Source organism: Podarcis vaucheri, assembly GCF_965113315.1.
Source record: "Podarcis vaucheri genome assembly, chromosome: 4".
Classification (NCBI taxonomy): domain Eukaryota; kingdom Metazoa; phylum Chordata; class Lepidosauria; order Squamata; family Lacertidae; genus Podarcis; species Podarcis vaucheri.
The window spans coordinates 36,429,680-36,451,173 of record NC_138762.1 but is presented as its reverse complement, the minus strand read 5'-3'; the positions used below and the strand labels follow the sequence as shown (position 1 = coordinate 36,451,173).

Below are 21,494 nucleotides of genomic sequence, written 5' to 3'. Positions count from 1 at the left end.
TGTAATGCTATTGTGGTTGTTTATCAGTCCAGTTTTGATGCCACGAAGCCTCTGTTGCAGTAGTGAAAATATAGCATACTAACACTGTTTGAAACCTACTGGTGTTTTGTTTTACTATACTTCACATTTTGTTAAATATACAATTTCCCTGGGTTTGTTTTTATTGACCTTACATCACTTCAAGCACCCAAATGGTGGGAAATATGAGTAATAAGTGGATATATAGCAAAGAAATCAAAGAGAAAAACTGGCAAAGCTTAAAAACTATCAAGATCAGGCTATGGCTAACACTTAACTACAGTTGGCAAACACAACGGAATGATCGCTCCCCACATCAAATGGGGGGCCTTTGGGTGGTCACGCGCAGCCCCCCGGATCCCATGCGGCTCCAGGTAGTTTGGGCTGGCTTTGCCCTCCCCAGGCTGGATACCTGGAGGTCTCAGCCTACCTCAGCCAATCACCCAATCCTGCCTGGGGAGGCGTTGCTCCCCAGGTAGGCGGAAGGACTGCCCTGCCCACACAACAGAGGGTGGATCTTACCTGTGAATCGTCAATTGGATCTTCTCCCACCCTGCCCTCCCTCAGTGAACCCTTCTTTTACAGGTTAACCTCTTCTCCACAGGTACGCGGGCGCTGCTACATCATGGTCACTGTTGAAGGACCAGAAAGGAATTTTCCTGCATTGGCAGGTTTTCCCTTCCCCGTAGCAAAACGTCAAAACTTTGGCAGTTTCAGGCCTTGGGCTGAATCCTTTAGTCTATCTTCCCTAAATTGGGGGGGGGCGTGAAGCGGTGACCCACGCCCCCCTTGCGGCGGTGATCCCAGGGTTCCCCATTAAAGGGGTCTTGGAGGGAGGCATTGGCCATACACCAAGAGGTTGTCATTGCTCTCCCCTGCGAAGGCAGCAAAATGGGAGGGGGGCTCTCTGCTTGAACATATGTTCTCCAGAGCCAGCCCAATCCCCCACACATTCTGGATAACCCTGATGTCCCCGAGATCCCCAGCTGGAGACTGGGAAGGATAAACACCCAGTGCCTGAGCCAAGGTCTCCCTATATCTGAAACTTAATAAAGTTGTGGCCAATTTTAATCCCACAGCACGTTGTCTTGAGTCATTGTTCCACTCGGGAGCCACCTGGGGTTGGGGGGACTCTGCCTGTCCATGCAATGACCTACTGCTCTTTTTAATTTCTCGACTTCACACCGAGTAGACTTAACATAAAGGACAAACAGAATTGGGCCTTTCTTAAATAAATTTTAAAGAGAAGTAATATTCTATCATTTGCAATATCTGTCATATGAACATTACAGGAATGGCTACTAGTGGTATGCTGCTGGCTAGTGTATGATGACTATTGTGGTATGCTACTGAATACCAGTTGCTGGACACTGCAGGAGAGGAGAGTGCTGTTGTGCCTGGGCCCTGCTTATGGGTTTCCCACAGGCATCTGATTGGCCACTTTGAGAACAGGATGCTGGATGAGATGGGCCATTGACATGATCCAGCGAGCTCTTCTTATGTTCTTAATGGGACCCACTCTCAGAGCACATCACTGCGGCACCATAACAAGATTATTGTAAACGGTTGTGATGTGATGGTGAAATCACTGAAGACTTTTGGGAAATTACTGCAAACGGCTTCCTGTAGACTGGCTTTCATGTGATTGCAGCTGCCGCTTTGCAAATGTTTGCTTGCTTTACAAATGTATTATCCACTTCACAGTGTAAGACATAATACAAATAAGATAAAATACAAAAAAGTTACAAACTCTAGAAACAATTAAGACTATTCGTACAGACTCTAAAGGCACCATCCCTGTAAATAGACAATTAATATTTCATAAATGACAGGGGTCACACCTCAGAGAAAGCCTTCTTAAATAAAGCAGTAGGCATCTAAACATTATGATGCCGGGTGCCTTTCTAATTTCATCTGGCCATTGATTCCAGAAAGCTGTAGCTGCAATACCAAAAGCCTGATTTCTAGCACAAACTAGGTGCACCTGTGGGGCATGTGGTACTCTCAGCTGTGCCACATCTGTTGCTACATGATGCCACTCTGAAGCATCTGTTGAGACAGCATTGGCTAGCACACATTTATGCTGTTGAAAGCATGTCCTATATGTATGCTGAAAAGTTTGTTCTGCTTGAGTTGGTAACATCCCATACTTTTCTGCTTTCTCTCCCCCAACCTCAGTTAAGAGACAAAGCCTGAAAGTTCAGATCAATGCAACTGGTGATGCAGTGTGCATGAGATACATTCGACCCAGTCCAAGCACCAGACTGGAAGGCTTCATCTTGGGGTACGGCAGCAGCTTCTTCTCTAACCAGTATATTCCTCTGCCATCAGACGGGAAATCTTACATAACCGAAGTTGGTAAGCCAATGTCCAGATCTGAATCTTTGAGAGATGGTTGTGGCGTCTGAAATTGTATTTACTTGTGGTCTGGATGGGAATACCCGAGGCTTAAAACCAAAGGAAATATCGAATTTCAACAGTGGCAAACACGTCTGTATTTTCTGAATTGTTTGTTATTTTGTTCCCTTCTTTGCAATTTTCAGTTACTGACATTTTCCAGAGGCACTGAATATGTAAATGAAAGAGGCTAATTTGACACAAATGCAATTGAAATGTTGAACAGGCAATCCAAACAGATCTTTAATATAAGCACTGCGTGTTAGCCAGTTACTTGTTGATTTGTAGCTAAAGCTGTGGGTCTTAGCACCATAATCCTTAAGAAGTGAATCTAAGCTTTTAGATCATCATTCATTACTATTAAGTCAGCTTGCATATTCTTTGTTTCACTGTTCACGGATCTCTTATTTCAGTATTAATTCTAATGTGGAATGAAATATCGCCCTCCAAATTTTGTTGAACTACAACTCCTATCACCATTGGCCCTGCTGCCTGGGGTTGCTGGGAGTTGTAGTCCACATCTCCTAGCCTAGCATGCCTAGGAGATTGATGTAGTCAGAAGTGTTGTTGCTTGTTGTTGCTGAGACTCAGATCAGTGGGCAGTGATGACAATAGTCAATACTTGGGAGAAAGGCAAAGAATAACCTTATTTGCGGCAATTAACACTATGTGAATTGAATATTATGAATAATAATTCTAGTCTGCTCCACGTACAGTGGTACCTCAGGTTAAGTACTTAATTTGTTCCGGAGGTCCGTTCTTAACCTGAAGCACCACTTTAAATAATGGGTCTTCCTGCTGCTGCTGCGCTGCTGGAGCCCGATTTCTGTTCTTATCCTGAAGCAAAGTTCTTAACCTGAAGCACTATTTCTGGGTTAGTGGAGCATGTAACCTGAAACGTATGTAACCTGAAGCGTATGTAACCCGAGGTACCACTGTATTAGTCTTGGGAGATGTGAATTAGCTCAGCTCATTTAAGCCTGTGGGCAAATAAAATTCTCCCTCCCTCTGTAGTTGCAACTCACAGGAACGGTGCATGTTGGCACATTGCCCTACTGCAAATATTCTTCCAAACATGTGATTAGTATTGAGGAGGGGGGTGGGCAGGCTGTAACCATGGGGACCAGGTGGGAATGGCCTTGTACTTCTGCCTCACATGTTAATAGTATGGGCTGATAACCCAAATAGTTAATCCTACTTGGTACAAGGTAAAGGTAAAAGACCCCTGACAGTTAAGTCCAGTCGCAAATGACTCTGGGGTTGCGGCGCTTATCTTGGTTTACTGGCCAAGGGAGCTGATGTTTGTCCACAGACAGTTTTTCTGGGTCATGTGGCTAGCATGACTAAGCCGCTTCTGGCAAAACCAGAGCAGCGCACGGAAGCACCGTTTTCCTTCCCGCTGGAGCGGTACCTATTTATCTACTTGCACTTTGATGTGCTTTCGAACTGCTAGGTTTACCACTAATTTGGAATTTTGTCTACTAACATCAATTTGGCTTTCAATTCTAGATGCCCTTACCTAAAGTGCTATAAATAGTGAATTTATTCATCAGAGGTCTCTTTAACAAAGGCATGATCCCTGCTGCTAGATGAAAGTGGAGCTGCTTGAAGCAGCTCTTGTTCTGGTTATTTTGTTCTGGTGCCTGCTAGGACTAGTTCACACATGGCATTTCTCTTACATGAAGATAATCTATGCAATGTGTGAAGGGGGGAGAGGAGAATTTAGTTTGGCCCACCTTTTTAAGCAAGCAGAAGTAATTTGCATAGTCCCAGACTAGTTTGAATATAATTATCATTTGGATTTTGCACATCTTTGAATCTGGCAATACAGTTTTCAGCAGAAGAAATATATCAAAATGTGGATTTTTAAGGTAACATAGAAATGCATGTATTGAGATAAAATAGGTATTCAAATGCAAATTTTGGTGGGGGGTGGAACAGATGTTTGAATGACCATATGCAAAACTGATACAGTCCAGAAATAGGCTGATCTGTCCTTCCCTAGTGAAGAACATACAAGTATTTATTTTGTTGCACTTAGATTTGGGGAAGGCAATTCAATCATTCATACATATGTAAAGTAACCTTGTGGCAGGAAAGTCTGTGACATTGTTATTCTGGGATAACCCCAGGAAGAACAAGGACATGCGTCAAGATCATTCCTAGGAGAAAAAAACAGAACATAAATTCAGAAATGCAAGACAACAAGAAAACAGGATAGTAAAATAAAGTACTGACTTAATGAGGATATTAAAATGGTTGTAAGATGGGCCAAAACAATTTGGAAGCTCCTAAAGTTTATTTTACTTAACACATGGCTTCCAAAAAGCAAATCTGTTTCTGGCTTAAAGATTCAGTTCATTTGGAAAAGCTGCTTTGTGTCCATAGAAACAGGTACAGCTGAACAAAACTGATCACACCCTCTGTGAGGAAAACAGGCCTTTAATGGGAAAAAGATTATTTGACCATACTCTCACACTTGTGCATGGCCAATTACAAAAGTCATTGCTGTTATTTAGTTTGCACGTTAGATGCAAGAAGAGTAAATAAGCTAAGGAAACTCTGGTTGCTCTTATCAGTCCTCGTCTCAAGAAGAGAATTGTATTCTTGCCTATCAGGAATATGGTTAAAATTGACCAAAAAGTCAGAAATATGTACTTAGAATGCCTCCTGGAATAAGGGTAGATTTGCCACTCTTTTTAAAGATGTCATTTGACTTCTTCATCACTTTTAGCTATACTATTGCAGTCCAATGCTGTTATTGCCTACTCAGAAGTAAGTCCCATTGAATTCAGTGGCAGTTATATTTCCAGCTAAGAATGTATAGGATTGTAGCCTAAACTGATTAAGATATAACTTTTCAGGAACTATAATCTCTCTTTAGATAAAAGTGTTAATGTCATTGTGCTCCATTGGAGAGCTATAGTACTGGAGCCAAAGGCAAAGGCAAAGGCAAAGGCATCCATATTGTTAGGTGTACTCAACACCATTTCGTTCAGTGGATTTAAGAACACCTGACAGTGTTGGTTTGTATTTTCCATAATCCTTATAGCCTATCCAGTTGGCTTTAACAGAACATGTCAATTGTTTTCTCTACTAGGAATTACAAAAACGGAGAGAAACTACATATACAGTTCAGCAGCCGACTCACATTTGCTTAAAACTATTGCTGTTAAAACAGATTCATGGAACAGTGAAAATTCAAAACAAAAGATTAAAAATAAAATTACACAAAGAGTTTGGAATGAAAAGCTGTATACTCCCTAACCTAGCCAGACACAACAAAGCACGTTGATGACCTTCACAAAGTGCTTTGTTCTGCTTCAGTTATAGAGTTTGTGTGGCCATGCTTCACTAAGATTAAGTGATACACTCTGATATAATCTGGTGGTGCACTGCATTTTGTTTTGAAGTTGTGGTTCGAGGACCCGACCCCCGTGTAGGGGAATAAAGACACTAGGACACGTGAAATATGGTTAATGGGCAAGAAAAGGCCACAACTTTATTGATTACAGCAATGGAAAAGGTATTGGCTTAGGCATTGGATCGAAGCAAGTGGGTTATTCACCAGTAGATGGAGCCTGTCGATGCTAATCCGACTATAGGCTCACCCCTGTTGTCACCGAGGGACGTGCCAAGGCCTCCCGCCAAGCAGGCATCGGACGGAATACACGACCCCCAGATTCCTTTAACGGAATACCCCTACAGAATTGAAGGCATGACTTCACGCAGCGGCGACGACGAGGGAATGAGGCCGGGGAAAGGCTGGCGCTGCAGCAAAAAGCTGCTGAACACGCCCCCTCCGCGGCACCTGGTTGGATGGCCACCGAGGGGGCGTGAGCGCCAGCCAGGTGAGCAGGAGGCAGGGGGCTACGCCCCCTGCCAGGCGGAGCTCGGGCTCCCGACCACAACCCCTCCCCTCTCTTTCAGGGAGGAGAGTCTTTGTGTTTTAAATCAGCTGGATAGCTCAGTTGGTTAGGGCCTGGTGCTGATAACACCAAGGTTGCAGGCTCGATCCTGCATATTCCTGCATTGAGTGGTGGCAGGAGTTTGGACTAGATGACCCTCAGAGTCACTTCCAATTAAAGAGGTAAATTAATATACACTTAATATACAGTGGTAACTCAGGTTACATATGCTTCAGGTTACAGACTCCGCTAACCTAGAAATATTACCTCGGGTTAAGAGCTTTGCTTCAGGTTGAGAACAGAAATCGTGCTCCGGCGGTACAGCGGCAGCAGGAAGCCCCATTAGCTAAAGTGGTGCTTCAGGTTAAGAACAGTTTCCGGAACGAATTAAGTACTTAACCCGAGGTACCACTGTACTTGTTTATTTGCATATAAATACAGTGGTACCTCGGGTTACAGACACTTCAGGTTACAGATTCCACTAACCCAGAAATAGTACCTCAGGTTAAGAACTTTGCTTCAGGATGAGAACAGAAATCACGCAGCAGTGGGAGGCCCCATTAGCTAAAGTGGTCTTCAGGTTAAGAACAGTTTCAGGTTAAGAATGGACCTCCAGAAAAAATTAAGTTCTTAACCTGAGGTACCAGTGTATTCACTTTTATGTTTCTTATGAAAAAATAGGCCTATTGAAGTCTTCCCTCATATTGCAACATGCCTGCTTAAAGCAGATTACCCTAGGCCAGGACTCAACGCTTGATGCTCTTTGAGATAAGGAAAACACATAAAAGAGCACTAATCCTAAAATCAGCTGCTGGCACACATTAGAACAGCCACAAGGATGTTAATAGCTTGAATAGTTGCCTGCAAGGCTGTATCTGACAATTTTTTCATACATGGAAGAGCAGCTGGTCTGGAGATTTTGAATACCCTCTGGTGATTTGGGGCAACTTTATGTCTTTGTACTCCTGGGGTGGGCTTCCTACACACACAGTTTCTGGGAAGTGACTCCCACTGAATTTAGTTCTGAGTAAACACATTTAGCATCACATTCCATGTTTCTTAATCCTGTTTTGTATCAAAATGATGAGATTGCTCACAATCTTCATAAAGAATGCAGATTGCTATGCGAGCTTGCAATTTGAAAGTGCTGCAAGGCCCTTTCTAGTAGAAATAGCTCTACCATGGTACGTTCAAATTATTTCCATGAAGAGAGCTAATTGTCATTGCAAAAACATCATAAGAAAGTATCATTGACAGGTGGAAGTTAGAAGAGCACAAAAGCTTCTAGAGTCTCCTGCTGTGTTTACATTTAGGACAGCAGCATGATTGAAACTGACACTAAAAGGAAAGAGCTGTGTTGATCTTTCAAATATGATTCAGTCAGAAAGAGGATGCCCAAGCTCGGATTAAAAACTACTATTAAAAACTGAAATAACTTGAAAAATTGTGATAACCTCCAATTTTAAGACATGTCTTTAAGCCTTATTAAGCAGAATGTGCAGACTTCGTGACAGCATCTGTAGCATTTTTTACATAGCACTCAAAAAAGCCATTAGACAAAGTTTGCGTTTATGTGTTTGTGCACACACATGCACAACAATGTTTTACTTCAGTGTAGCAACAATATAGTCTGTAGTTGTGCCATCTTTCTGCCCTTTACAGAAGTACAGTGTGAATCCACAGAGAAGTCAAATTCAGCCAGTTCCGTTAGGGTATACATGATTTCAGAAACCAAGTAATGACTTGCTTTATTTTGGTTATTTATATGTTCAGTATACTGTACAGAGTGGTCCACTGTCCAAACTGAGGGGTTAAGACTGCAGTCATAGTTATTTTCCAATCAAACTCAATAGGTTTTGTTTCCAGGAAGATATCATATAGTATTGCAGGCTGAATGACTTACCTGTATCTTCAGTAATGATCATCACATCTCAAAAGAGATCCTGGAAGTACAGAGGAGTCTTAGAGAAGAGAATGTAACAAGTTTGAGGACATCGTGAAATACTCATACGCTGTTCCCTGCCAAGTCTCAACATTTTCTAGATGGAATAGATAGTGATTAATGTCAGCTTTGGACAAAACTCAAGCAGAAATTGTGTGCTTTTTCCAAAGTTGGAAGTCAACCATTGTGAATTGCTCAGAAACTTTAGTTGACCAAAGTCTATAGAATGCTGTGTTTCATACTTTTATAGTTATTGTTCTCACAAACATTTACTGACATGACCTGTGCACAGTTGAAACTGTGTGATTTCCAGCTCTTAATGGTTTGATATGCATATATAATCATTGATTTTTGTGTATCAAAACATTTACCCCTTCAAAAACAAAAACATAGAGAGGAAGAATTGGGTCACTGAATGAATTTATAGCTTGCACCCACCCATTCTTATGAGGAACAGTGTGTGTGCTGTTGCATGCAAGAATTTCTGCATAAGAATCTCTTAAACTGGCAGGTTCTCTTATGCTGGGTTGGGGATGGAGAGGCTTCTCTTGGGAAACCTCTTTCCTTAATAGCTGTCCACAGTCACTGCTAGCAGACGGGGCGTAGGAAGGCAGGGCAGGGGGGCAGTCCGCCCCAGGTGCCATCATGGTGGGGGGTGACAAATTAACAAGGAAGCATTACTGCCCTACTAGGGTGGTTCATAAAAAAACAAAAAACAAATGCCTGCTCCAAAGGTCTTATCTTACTACACTAGGGATTATATAGCTACATATGAAATTTCATGCATATCAGTTAATATCTTGACCCTCCTCCACAAAAATAGCTGTTTACTTGGCCATTTTCCTATGTTGTGAAGGCTGAAATTTCAACAAAGCACGTGCCTTGGCTAGACTCTTTTCAGGCACCCGCTAAAAGCATTCTTCTTTAGGCAAGCATACGTAGATGCTTAGGAAGTTGAAGTAATTTTAATATTGATATGTTAGCTTTTGTACTTGTTAAAGTAGGAATGTTATTTTTTTCTTTATTTTACTGCTGTGGTTTCTTTTGTTTTTTGTTTTTGTCAACCACTTTGCAGGTTTTTTAAAAATAAATTTTATTAAATAAATAAACAATAAATATAAATAAAATAACACAAGCCAAAACACAATCCATCCTGTGGATTTAAGTATCTGTCCGTAGTCGCCTACTTGTTATCAGAGGCTCAGAATCCACATTCCTTTGTAAGAAAATATGAAATAACATAAAACCATTTTTGCAGGCCCCCCCCAAAAAAAAACCATGTGGGGGGGTGACAAGAATTTTTCCGCACCGGGTACCACCTGACCTTCCTACGCCTCTGCTAGCAGAGAATTAGCACCTGAGCTTAGCTGGCTGACATGCTTTCTCCTCAACAACATGCAAGCATTGCCCTTGGATAATACTAATATTATCACTAATACTAATACTACTACTACTACTAATAATAATAATAATAATAATAATACTCACTGGAAGGACAGATCGTGAAGCTGAGGCTCCAATACTTTGGCCACCTCATGAGAAGAGAAGACTCCCTGGAAAAGACCCTGATGTTGGGAAAGATTGAGGGCACAAGGAGAAGGGGACGACAGAGGACGAGATGGTTGGACAGTGTTCTCGAAGCTACCAACATGAGTTTGACCAAACTGCGGGAGGCAGTGGAAGACAGAAGTGCCTGGCATTCTCTGGTCCATGGGGTCACGAAGAGTCGGACATGACTAAATGACTAAACAACAACAATACTAATATTGCCCACTTATCTCTCTGCTGCTGTTCCATAAAGTGCACTATGGACAGATACTGAACAAAATGTGAAAATAGTAGAGTTCCTGCAAAAGGGTTTGCAGCATAATAAAAACAAGTCTCAGAAGGAGAATAATAATAATAATAATAATAATAATAATAATAATAATAATAATAATAGACCTAGATGAAGTGATATAATTTAGAGATGGTGAATATTAGTTACAAGGATGGAAGCTGGGTTGTTTAAAAAATTAGCTTGTAATCTTCTAGAATACTTCAAGAAGGAACTGCAAGGAAAAATGTTGAATTGCAGCTTGTAATAATCATTTCAGAAGGACAAAGTGAATGTAACAATGGAAAGAGTTTAAAAGACTCCGAGAAGCACAAGAAAAGAGTGAACATGAATCAAAGTGAATGATAGGACTGGGACAAAAGTCACTGACAGACTGAAGGGAATAGGTAGAAGAATGATGAGAAATTAGGATAGACAGAGAAGAACCACCATATAAGTATTAAAAGGTAAAGGGGAAGATATATTGAAAATGAAAAGGAGCATGAAAACAATGAAGAAAGCAGCAACTGATGTTAGCAGCAGATCAGAGAACAGAAATTAAAGGTTTGAGTTGTGAAACATGAAGCCAGTGTAAATAATTTTATATTACTAATGAAAGCCTTGGATAATGGTTTTACATTCCGGTTTTGTCCTATAAACCGCCCTAAGACCTGTGGGAATAGAGCAGTATTTAATTCAATAAATAATAATGATGATGATGATTTATTGGTTCTGATGGAGACAAAGGGATGAATTGAGGTTATCAAAGGAGAAAGAATCAATTAGTTTTAGCAGGTAGCATTTATTAACCTAGGAGAGGGAGAAGGGAGAAGAATGTGGCACCTCACAGTGCCAACAATCTTCTTTCTGCCACCTAAACAGATGCCCATAATCTGTACTGGAGGGCAAGGGTCATCTGGGCACGGCCCCTCCCTGCCAGTAGAAGGAAAAGAGGGAAACTGGGTTAGCCCTGAGCTTCCCAAGAACAGTAGGGCGAGAAGCGTCTCCATTCCTCATTCTGCAAGAAAGGAAGAAAGAGAATTGGTATTCAGCTCCAGTCCTACATGAGAGCAAACTGGACCTGTATGCTAAGTCTCTGCCCACATCTGTGATTTTTCACAGATTGCATTTTTCTAAAATATTAATCAATGAATAGATACCAGTTTAAAACTTTCTTTTATTGAAAATTAATGTTTTGTTTTGTTTTTTAAAATCTCTTTGAAGTTTTGTTACAATCAAGTCTTTTAAAATTCAGTAGTCATAGAATCATAGTATTCTTTATATTCAATTTTTAAAAGTCTGATTAAAATGTTTACACCTTGAAGGCTTTGGTTAGCCCAAATAATTTTGAATTTGCACAACTAAATATTTTAAAAGGTCCGAAAGATCCTTTTATCAATGGAGGAAATAGATATATTCAAAAAGCAAACAAAAAAACCTTATATTTTTGCAACAAAAAAGCTTTTCTCTCATAAGCATTGTTTTAATCAGTTTATTATGATCAACTCTTGGATGAAGTTAGCTGGTTTTCACTAGAAACATTTACGTGAACTTATGGCCTCTAACCACAAAAGCATGTGTTCTTCCAGAGCATATCAAATGTACTAAGAATTTGTTAGCTAGTGAGTAAAAATATCAGTGAGTTTGGCTTTGGTTTACTTCATTTCATTGTTTCCGACAAAGAACAATGTTTCTGAAGCAATTGCAAGCTGGTTCTCAGAAAATACATCGAGACAGCAATTTATTCTGACACTGGAAAAAATGTGGTTAGGTTTATAAAAGAATCCTCTGCTTATGCAAATTATTACTATTGTAACAGAGTTGTAAAAATATCGGTATGTGTGTATTTTGACATTCTCATGTGGACTAATTTATCTGCAACTGTTTCTAAAGAATTATTAGGAATCTGATTTACAGCTTTATCTTTATAGAAATAGCATTTCCACAGCTAAATTATATACCATCTATAAAATACTCTAAAATTTAGCTTTTTTATGCTTCCTTATGTGTCAGTAGCTGAAAGGGCAGCATTTTATAGAGACCAAATCCACACAGAGTTAGGCATGGTCCCATTGAAATGGACTTAAGCATGTCTAACTCTTTAGGCCAATGTGTTTGCAGCAGACTTGGTAATAAAGAGGTGAGATACTTTGTTGGCAAATAACTGCAGCGGGTTAATTACTGCCTATTAATGTTAAATCCTAACTTCCAGTATGGGTAACTATTTGCTGTAGGCATCATTTTACTGCCAGTAAAGCCCAAATTTTACAGCAAGCTCTTCTTGGCTCAGTTGATTGATATATGCCCTGATCCTGGCACCTTCAAGCCCCACGTGTTAAGGTGTCATGGGAGGGTCCTGTCCTCATCACTGTCCCGTGAGCTTCAGATGAGTGAGTTCGAATGAGCTCAAGAAATTCACGTCCCATGTTGCCCCAAACTATTAAGACTTTGGCTTATCCACTTAAAAATTGAAATAATTGTTAATTGGTTCATTGCTATATGTCAAAGTAGCTGCTTAATTCAAAGGCATAAATCTCTAAACCAACACAACTGTCCTGTTTTAATAGCTTCAGAGCTTGTCCCTTGAGATGGTCTTTCCTTCTTTTTCTTCTTTCTTAAAAAATAATTAAATAAAAATGTATACAGTGGTACCTCGGTTTTCGAATGTCTCCATTGACAAACATTTCAGTTTTCGGACACCGTAAACCCAGAAGTAAATGCTTCAGTTCTCAAACACGCCTCAGAAGTTGAATATGCCGTACGGCTTCTGCTGAGTGCAAGATCCTGAGGCCTAGCTGTTGGCTACTGAGTTTTTGGTTTTCAAACGTTTCAGAACTCAAACAGGTCTTCTGTAACGGATTACGTTCAAAAACCGAGGTACCACTGTATATCACTATTGTGTTAGTTTAAGTATTTCTATTCCTACTTAACCCTCAACTTTTTTCCTCATACTCTTATTACTTGCAGGAAAATGACATGACTACTTATAATGAGGTTGATCTAGGGGACACAATGAAACTCTGCTCGTGCAATAGGGCTTCCCTGCGTCTTCCCCCTCCTCCTCGCAGCCCCCGATGTCCCTCAAAGTCAACTCCTAGTGGTTAGAGGACCCTGTGGAGTGGTATAGGATGGAGTGCAAGGGGCTGCAGTGGATTAATCAGAATTGAAGGCAGGGAAATGCCTTGCATAAGTAGTAATGCCCTCCCACTGGAGAAAGGCGCATTTGGATCCAAATCAATAAGTAGGTATGTTTTTGTTTTCAAAACGTATCAAAATTTTGTCATCTCATAGACAGAGATGTTCTTCTACAGCTCTCATCATCACTAACCGTTGACCATACTGACTGGGACTGATGGGAATGTAAGTCCAACATGCGGTTCTCCATCCCTGCCATAGGTAATAATAAGATGCAATGTATACTCTTGAGTTTGTTGGATTTTACAAATGATCATCCTAATGCTTTCCAGACGCAGAGCCAAGATACTTGATTGCAGTGAGGCCAGCACCTGTTCCAAATTACAAGAAACCATGCTCAGGTATTGTAACAGTATTAAACATTTTTTTCCATAAACAGTTAGAAGAGAAAACATTTATTTGAGATGGCAGATAATAATTCTGCTAGTTCTGTGTGTTTATGTCAAGATATCCCCTGACTGTTGAGATAGTGCCATGAGGGAGTCAGGGAGTATGCCTGTGGTAAAACACATTTCCGCAACGGCCTTTAATCTTCAATGATGATGATGAAATGTCTATCTGCCATAGATAAACAGTGATGGAAGATGTACTTTCCCAGGCCCCTTCACTCTGAGGAAGGCCATGTTGTGCTTCCTCTACTCATGCATGTAAATTCATGGGGGGGGGGGGCAATGTGAAGCATTGGAATGTTGAATGGTGGTCCTGAAATTTTAGATGCTATGGAAATAAATACTTAAGTAACAGAAGGTAGTATTAACCTTCTAACCAGGTTACATGTTTATATGCGTTTGTAGTCTCTCTGGCAAGCACCATACACATCAAATTGCGTACAAATTGGTTTCCTTTGCCTTGAAACACAACCGATGTAATTCTTCAGGTAAGGCTCAGATTTATTCCTGTCCTCTATTAGGTGACAAACTAAACTGAATTCAGTTTACTAGCTATGCCACATGCTACACACACACACACACACACCTGTTTGTGCAGTTTTGGGTGATCTGCCCAAAAATTTAAAAAGGACCGGTGAACTGCTGGAAGACCACAGTACATGGTTGAGTCAAAAGTTATACAGGCCCTTCAGATACATTTTCTAATATATAAAATTGTTTAAAGTTTCTATTTTTTCTTACATAGGTAAAACGAATACACCAAAGCCCCTCCAGCTGGTAATAGGCACTTTAACTCCAACTTCGGTCTTCTTGTCCTGGGGGATCTTAGTCAACCCAAAGCATGATTGGACCACAATGAATAACTGTGCAAATGACAGGTAATCAACTGAAAGATACGGCTAATGAAGATTACAGGATGGTGTTTTGCCCATTTGGCTTGGATTCCAAGTTGCTGCATTCACAGAAGCATAGATGAGCTTGTGGCTATGTCACATGCTTCACACACACTCTGTGCCATTTTTGATAGTCACTCAGAACAAAACAACTGTTGAAGGGGTTCTTCCATGGGTGCAAGATCCTAATCACAGAGCAGAAGCATAGGATCCAAGCCTTTATAATTAAGAGGCATCAGAATGACGCAATGAAACCTAACAATTTTGGTCAGAGCTTACCTTTTTCATGTTCCTTTTTATAAGTGCCAAAAATACCTTCCATTTTGGGCAATTTTTGGCACATTGCAAACACATATGCTATTTCAGTGCTATTTCTTTGAACTTCTTTGGGCTCACTTTCCTCAGCCGCATTTGCCCACAATGCCTGTTGGCTGTGGTGGTCCACATTATTTTGTCAACAATGCCACTGTGGAATGATAACATTACAGGTACTAGTAAACAAATTTACATTGCTCATGCCAGATGAATTGGTGTGAGACTAAATGAGGGCTGTGAGATGAAGATGAAGGAAAATGGGACCATTAGCTGAGCAGTAGCAGCAAAAAAATGTGAATATATGGCAGGGTAAGTATTTTTCAGCTGTCTGATCAGCCGTGGCAAACATGCTACTTTTTGAGATGACTATCAAAAGTAGAGAACATTGACACAAATATAGTGTTGGAATAATTCCTATAACAGTTTTGGACTTGAAGTCTCCCTTCCCTAAGTCACAATTCTATGTTATTTATAGTTTAATTTATCAGGTGGCTGTTGCCTAAGAGCTGTTGGCACCTTTTTCCATATTGCTTTCCCTGCATGAACCTCATATTGCTCTCAAAATGCTGCCAGGCTTGATTTTAATCTCAATTAGATCAAGCTAAATCTGTAAGAACTGCTGAATTAAGTGGCATAGTTGGAATAGGTTGAGAGGACATTTAAGATTCCTTCATGTTTTTATTTCTGGAGGCCAATCAGTTATGAACATGATGCAGTAACAACAAAAATCAATGCTGATTCTTTCCCCCCCTTGATTGATTGATGAGTTCCATGGAAAAAATAAAATTAGCAGATTAGAAAACTAGGGCATATTTTTAAGGTGGGAAATTCTAGAGAAGACATGTAGTTGAAACAGATTTACATCAAGCATTAAAGTAAGCTTTAAACAACTATCATTCTGTTAGAAAAGTAGTTTATGAAAGCTGTTGCTTTCTTATGCTTTACTTAGATTTTCAGGTCAAATTTATCAAAATCAAAAATTCTAATTCTGGGGTTTCTTAAATGTTAAATCAGTGATATGTTGCTTAATGGTGTCTGTTGATTAGACAATACAACTCAGTAATGTTTTAAACCCATATTTGTTTATTCTAATGAACTGTGGAGCTTGGATTTACTATACTGGCAATAAACAAATGGCCATTTTGGCTGCTCAGAATAGTCATTTTCCAGTGACTGAAATGAGTCTAAACTAACAGAGAATCCAATATTTGCAAAGAGAATCCTCAGGAAGGCTATAGTAAATTTCAGTCTAGTTTTGCTTGAATCCCAGAAGCAAAATGATACTGACTGTATCACCTATTGTTCCTTAGATGAAAAAAACACCACAGTACCTTATTTTAAATTGTATTTCCCCCTTTAATTAGAAGTATCAATTTTATTTTTCTCAACTAGGTTTTATACAGTCCGCTACAGAGAAAAGGACAAGAATAAGAAGTGGGTTCTCCAGCTTTGTCCAACAACAGAAACTGTGGTGGATAATCTGAAACCCAACACAATTTATGAATTTGGAGTGAAAGACAATACAGATAATGGGGTCTGGAGCAAGATTTTCAATCACAAAGTGGCTGTGCCTGGTAAGTAATGTGTATCTCTTTCTGAGCAGAACAAGATGCTACAGGGTAGGCATTTTGGCACATGTCAGCTCTTTTCAGACATAAAGTCAGGGTGGCTTCTATTCTTTAGCCCCCCAAAATGAGCACATGGGTGAAGGAAGTGAAACCTTCCATTTCCTGCCTCACTGTACTGTGTGCTATTGCTTTCAGCAAACTTCCCTCTGCCAGGCTCACTTCCATTATTGAAACTGACCTGGGGAGAGAAACTATTTAAAGCAGCAGAGCAAAGTGAGGTATGACCAGGCTGTGCATGGGTTTCACTCACATCCCCTGTGCTCTCTTTTCTTACTGCAATAATAGACTCCCTACATCTATGCATGATACAGACTTAAGCACAGCTGTCCTATCATGTCATAGTTTGGCTCTATGTTATTGAAGGAAAAGGTCAGGTTATTTGCATGTTATGCAGTCATTAAAATTATTAATGTCAAGACTTGCACTTGACTGTACTGCACGTTGAGAATCAACAAAAATTTAGAGATGGTTTTAAATGCTTTTTTTACAAATCTGACATCACAGCATGCCCCCAAACAGATTTAGTTTGCTCTCCAGTATTAATCTGCACTTTGAGACATTTCATGAACTCACATCTGCCTTTTTCTCTAGGGTTTCTTGTAGTCAAATCAGTGCAGTGCAACATGTCATATTTTAATAACCTGCTTCATTGTTGTTGTTCGCAATAACATGTAGCACTAGCCTGTACAATATGAACTGTTGAGGCTGTTCAGGGTGCATGTACCTTTAATTAGAAGTTTCCTGTTTGCAGATCTTTCTGGATTTCTTTCTTTCTATTGATCACAGCTAGGAGGTTAATGTTTTAATTGCCCTTTGAATAGCCTTTCTTAATTTGACAACTATTGATTTCTGCTCCTGCAAAATCAGAGTGGATGTCTCTAGTTCCTGTTTCCCTTGGATTGCTTTCCTCTCCCATTTTACGTGGCAAAATAGCATCATATCCATTTTGTTACATCTGTCTATTCCTACAGTGCTAGCATCTGTTAGTGCTTGGCATTGTCTCTCATACATAATTGAAGATTCCCTTTTTCTGCTCATTCACCTGAAAAACTACCATACGTTTCCGTCTATTACACACACACACACCCCATTTTGGGGGACTAAGTTTTACGAAAATGAGGGGAGATGGCCCAAAGTTGTAGAGCCTCTCCCCCCACGCAGCTGTGGGCAGGAAACACTCCCTAGATTGTTTCCCCTGCCCAGATAGGGAGTGTTTCCCATGCTCAGCCCCATCGAGGGAAGTTGTGCTTCAGCCAGCCAGCATCCCCAGATCGCTCTCTGCTTGCAACAGCATCTCCCCCCATGGCCACTGTCTGTGTATTGGACGACCCCAGTTTTTTGACATGATTTTTGTGTCAAAAAACCTCGCCCAATACAAGGAAAAATACAGTAGGTTCTGAAGCAGCATATTTGCTTCCTTAATTTGGGTTATGGTTGTTTCATTTTATTTATGGCATACATTTTTGTTTTATTCTGATTTAAAATCTTTCATGAATGCAGTAGAAAACCCTTTGTGTCTGTATGGAATGTTTCTCAAGCTGTGTAATGTCCTCTATTTTCCATATTAATTGCTGAGCCCACACTACAATAATCTACATAAATTCAGATTAAAATAGACAATTTACAAATACTACAAATACAGTTTACAAATAAATACTAAACCAAAAACAGGTCTTTGGGCTTTGTCCCAACCAGCAAACCAGCCACATGTATAGAGCTCCCAATCTCTGCAGGCCTGCATGCTCTCTTGTCACTCATATGCCAGTTCCTTCCTTTTCAAAGTATTGCTTCAAACCATAGTTACAATGGAAACTCTAGCTCACATTAATAATGGTTAAGCATGGTGCAGCCATAACCATTACTATAGCTAAGCTGTCAATGTGGATTTTGTGTGCAAGAATAAATATTTTGATGGAACAAGAGGATCCATTCCCTACCCTTGAACTGTTGTGTGTGTCTGAACTGGACAAAAAGTGGGAGCTCTATACTGTTGAGAATGTAAATAGAAGGAGAATAAATAAGAGTTTGATCATTAACAGCCATAAACATTGGGGACCAACTGGAATAGATCTCCCTATGTTTGAATATTAAAAGGGGTTTTGTGTGTTGAAAAACACAGAGTAATTTTGTTGTGTTTTTCAACCAGGTAAAAACAAAGAAAATGGACAACTCCAGAATAATTACAAAATACCAAGAATCCCAACTCAGGTATGAAACTAAGCTTATTTTAGGGTCTAATACTGTATAAATGACTAATATATCAAATCTGGTAGTTCTGGGGGTTTTATTCTTTCTCTCAAATAAAGTTATGCAAACAATATTATTGCATCCTCTCAAGGAACACACAAGTACTTCTCAGTTCCTCAAATCAGAAGAGTACCCTGTCCATCGCAATTTCACAGAAAACTGAACTAGTAGCTTTTTTGGGTGCAGTATATCAAATTTATACCAAATCCAGCATTGGCAGATGAGAATTATTTTTGGAGATGGAAAAACATGGTATATAATTGCTTTATCGTTGCAATTTGATACACAAATACTGTTCTCTCGGGGGGCGGGGGGCTTTTACAGTGTAGAAGGACTTTGTTTGATTCTATTTCTGCGACAAGCATGGATAACAGATATAGATTATATCAATTTCAAAGTTTTCCCAAACACTGTTTCTGTCAAAAACATTTGAGTTGTTGATAGAATTAGTGTTTGGGAGTAAATTAGAAAATCAGGTGTCAACCTGATTTTACTTTGCTTTTCTGCCTAACAATGCCAGAACAGAATTGCATGGTTAGATAGAACTGCTAATATCATAATCAAAATGAATTGGCCATCATTACAAATTTACTGTGTGACTTCACTTGGAATACTATGCACATTTCCAGTCACTTCACCTCAAAAAATATTTTGTAGAGCTGGAAAGGATTCACAAAAGATCAACTAAAATGATCAAAAGGCTGAAGCAACTCCCTTAAGAGGAAAGTTTAAATATTTGGCAGCTTTTTTGTTTAGGTAAAAAGCAAGTAAGAGGCGACACATAAAAGTGTTTAAGATTATGCATGTGTAGAGAAAGTGGATAGAGCAAAGATTTTCTCCCTCATAATACTGGAATTCACAGCAGGCCCAGCACCAGTCGTTGGTGAGATCAGATCATTCAGTGATGGATAGGCAAATCTCCCAACATTCTATCTCATATGTGGATTGGCTTGTTAAGAATACTGCTTATTACACTGTTCACTGTAAATATTCCATTTTCATACTAGTCTAGCAATTAATTAAGTGTAACTAATAAAGAACTAAAGAGAGTGCCATTGCATGTGAACTGAATTTCAGCTTCGTGGCTCATGTGGGAAAATGTTAAATCATTTTGGGATGTAGTTTAACTCAGAAGTTTGAACCAGAGATGAACCAGAGACATATCCTATTTTTTCAGTTTGTGGTTGTGCATTTTTGGAATCGGGATACGTTTGTCTGCATGTATACCAAATGTCAAGTTTCTAAGTTGTGTGGGAAAGAATTAAAACACTCTTCATCCAGTTCTGCTCTCTTAACCTCCTTGCAAACCAGATACAGGGTCATAGGAAAGCTGTAAAAATTACGGTACATGCCATCCTTTGGTCTGTTGTCTATTATATTCTATAAGCCATGAGTATGGAAGAGGCAGAAGAAAACACTGTCAGAAGATGTATTTCGCTTCTGCTTGATTCCTATGCAACAGTTTTATAATGTCAAGTTCCAAGGTGGAGTCCTTTACTTGATTCTCTGACTGAGAAGGTGGGAACTTTAGTTTCTTCTGTTTATCTCCAAAGAAAAACAAGATTTTCTCAAAGATTTGTCCAGTCAAATGGAGCAGGCCTGACTTAAAAGAGATGTCTTGCATCTTTAAAATGTATGTATGTTATTTTGGCCATTTCCCAAAAAGTCAGCAAAAAAGAAAGAAAGAAAAGATGTATTATCTGCCAAAAACTACATGGCTACTTCCTACTCTTTTATGTTTTTGCCAGACCAGATGAACGTGAAACATAGATGGTTAAGTGCATTAGGCATACAATCAGGAGTCAATATGTCTGGTTTCTGGCACTGCTTGTATAACTAATCTTCTCTTAGTTATGCAGTGCTCACTTCCATTAAACTCCCATTTTTCTGTCACATATAATCTTATGGCACATCAATCTCCATCTGTATTCTGTGTAGGATGGATAGGTCTGCAGTCCCTATGCAAACGAATAAAAGAACACAAATCTTACAGTAATGTTTAGCGATCTCTAGAATCTCAGGCCTGGGACTCTCCCCAGGCAAAACACCCTCCTGGGCCCCTCATCAGTTTGCTTTGCACCTTCCATATGTGATTTTGCCTGGCTGGAATGTGTCCTTTGACAATGCTCCTTGCTTGTCTGAGTGGAAGATAGAGAGGATAGTGAAGAAACTCATAGTGTTCAAAGCCAAAAATCATATTTATTGCTCCAGCCACATTTGCCTTTAGCCCTTCCCTTCCCATCACTGGCATGTGGCTCCCAGAAGGTTATCCAGAAGGGAATGTGGCCCTTGGGCTGAAAAAGGTTCCCGAGTGGAATTGATGTCTGAGGGGAATTTCTGAGAAATTGATCTTAGGCAAGTCAGTTTAATAATTGTTTTATTACTATTATCTTTTGTTTAAAAAAAAACAACCAACAACTTTTGGAGTGTCCTGGTTTTTACTTTTTGAAATATGGCAACCCTATTTATGGCCATCCTTGAACAAAGGAACTTCAAAAGGAAACACCAACATGAAACTGCTAAATTACAGCTAGGAGAAATTTGATTCAGTTTGCATTTAAACCTAAATCCATGCAACTCATACTTTGAAACAATATGAGAACTGAAACACAGCCATCCAAAAATCACACTTGAATTTTGCAGTGGAATTCTCCAACCAAACAAGATTTACAAAAATGGATATATTGGGTAAAAAACTGTCGAACAAAGGAAGATATTCGTGAAAATATACAAAAATGGACTATGT

General features: G+C 39.7%; 1 protein-coding gene across 43 annotated transcripts in view; it reads left to right on the top strand.

Annotated features, from left to right (window-relative positions):
- ABI3BP (ABI family member 3 binding protein) overlaps nt 1-21,494 on the top strand; it is a 128,813-nt gene that overhangs the window by 27,416 nt on the left and 79,903 nt on the right. For all 43 annotated transcript variants that reach the window (XM_082220943.1, XM_082220944.1, XM_082220982.1 and 40 more), the window contains exons 2-6: nt 2,197-2,376; nt 13,549-13,617; nt 14,411-14,543; nt 16,266-16,447; nt 18,648-18,709. In XM_082220943.1, coding sequence (XP_082077069.1) covers nt 2,197-2,376; nt 13,549-13,617; nt 14,411-14,543; nt 16,266-16,447; nt 18,648-18,709 — 626 coding nt within the window. The remainder of the gene's footprint in view (nt 1-2,196; nt 2,377-13,548; nt 13,618-14,410; nt 14,544-16,265; nt 16,448-18,647; nt 18,710-21,494) is intronic.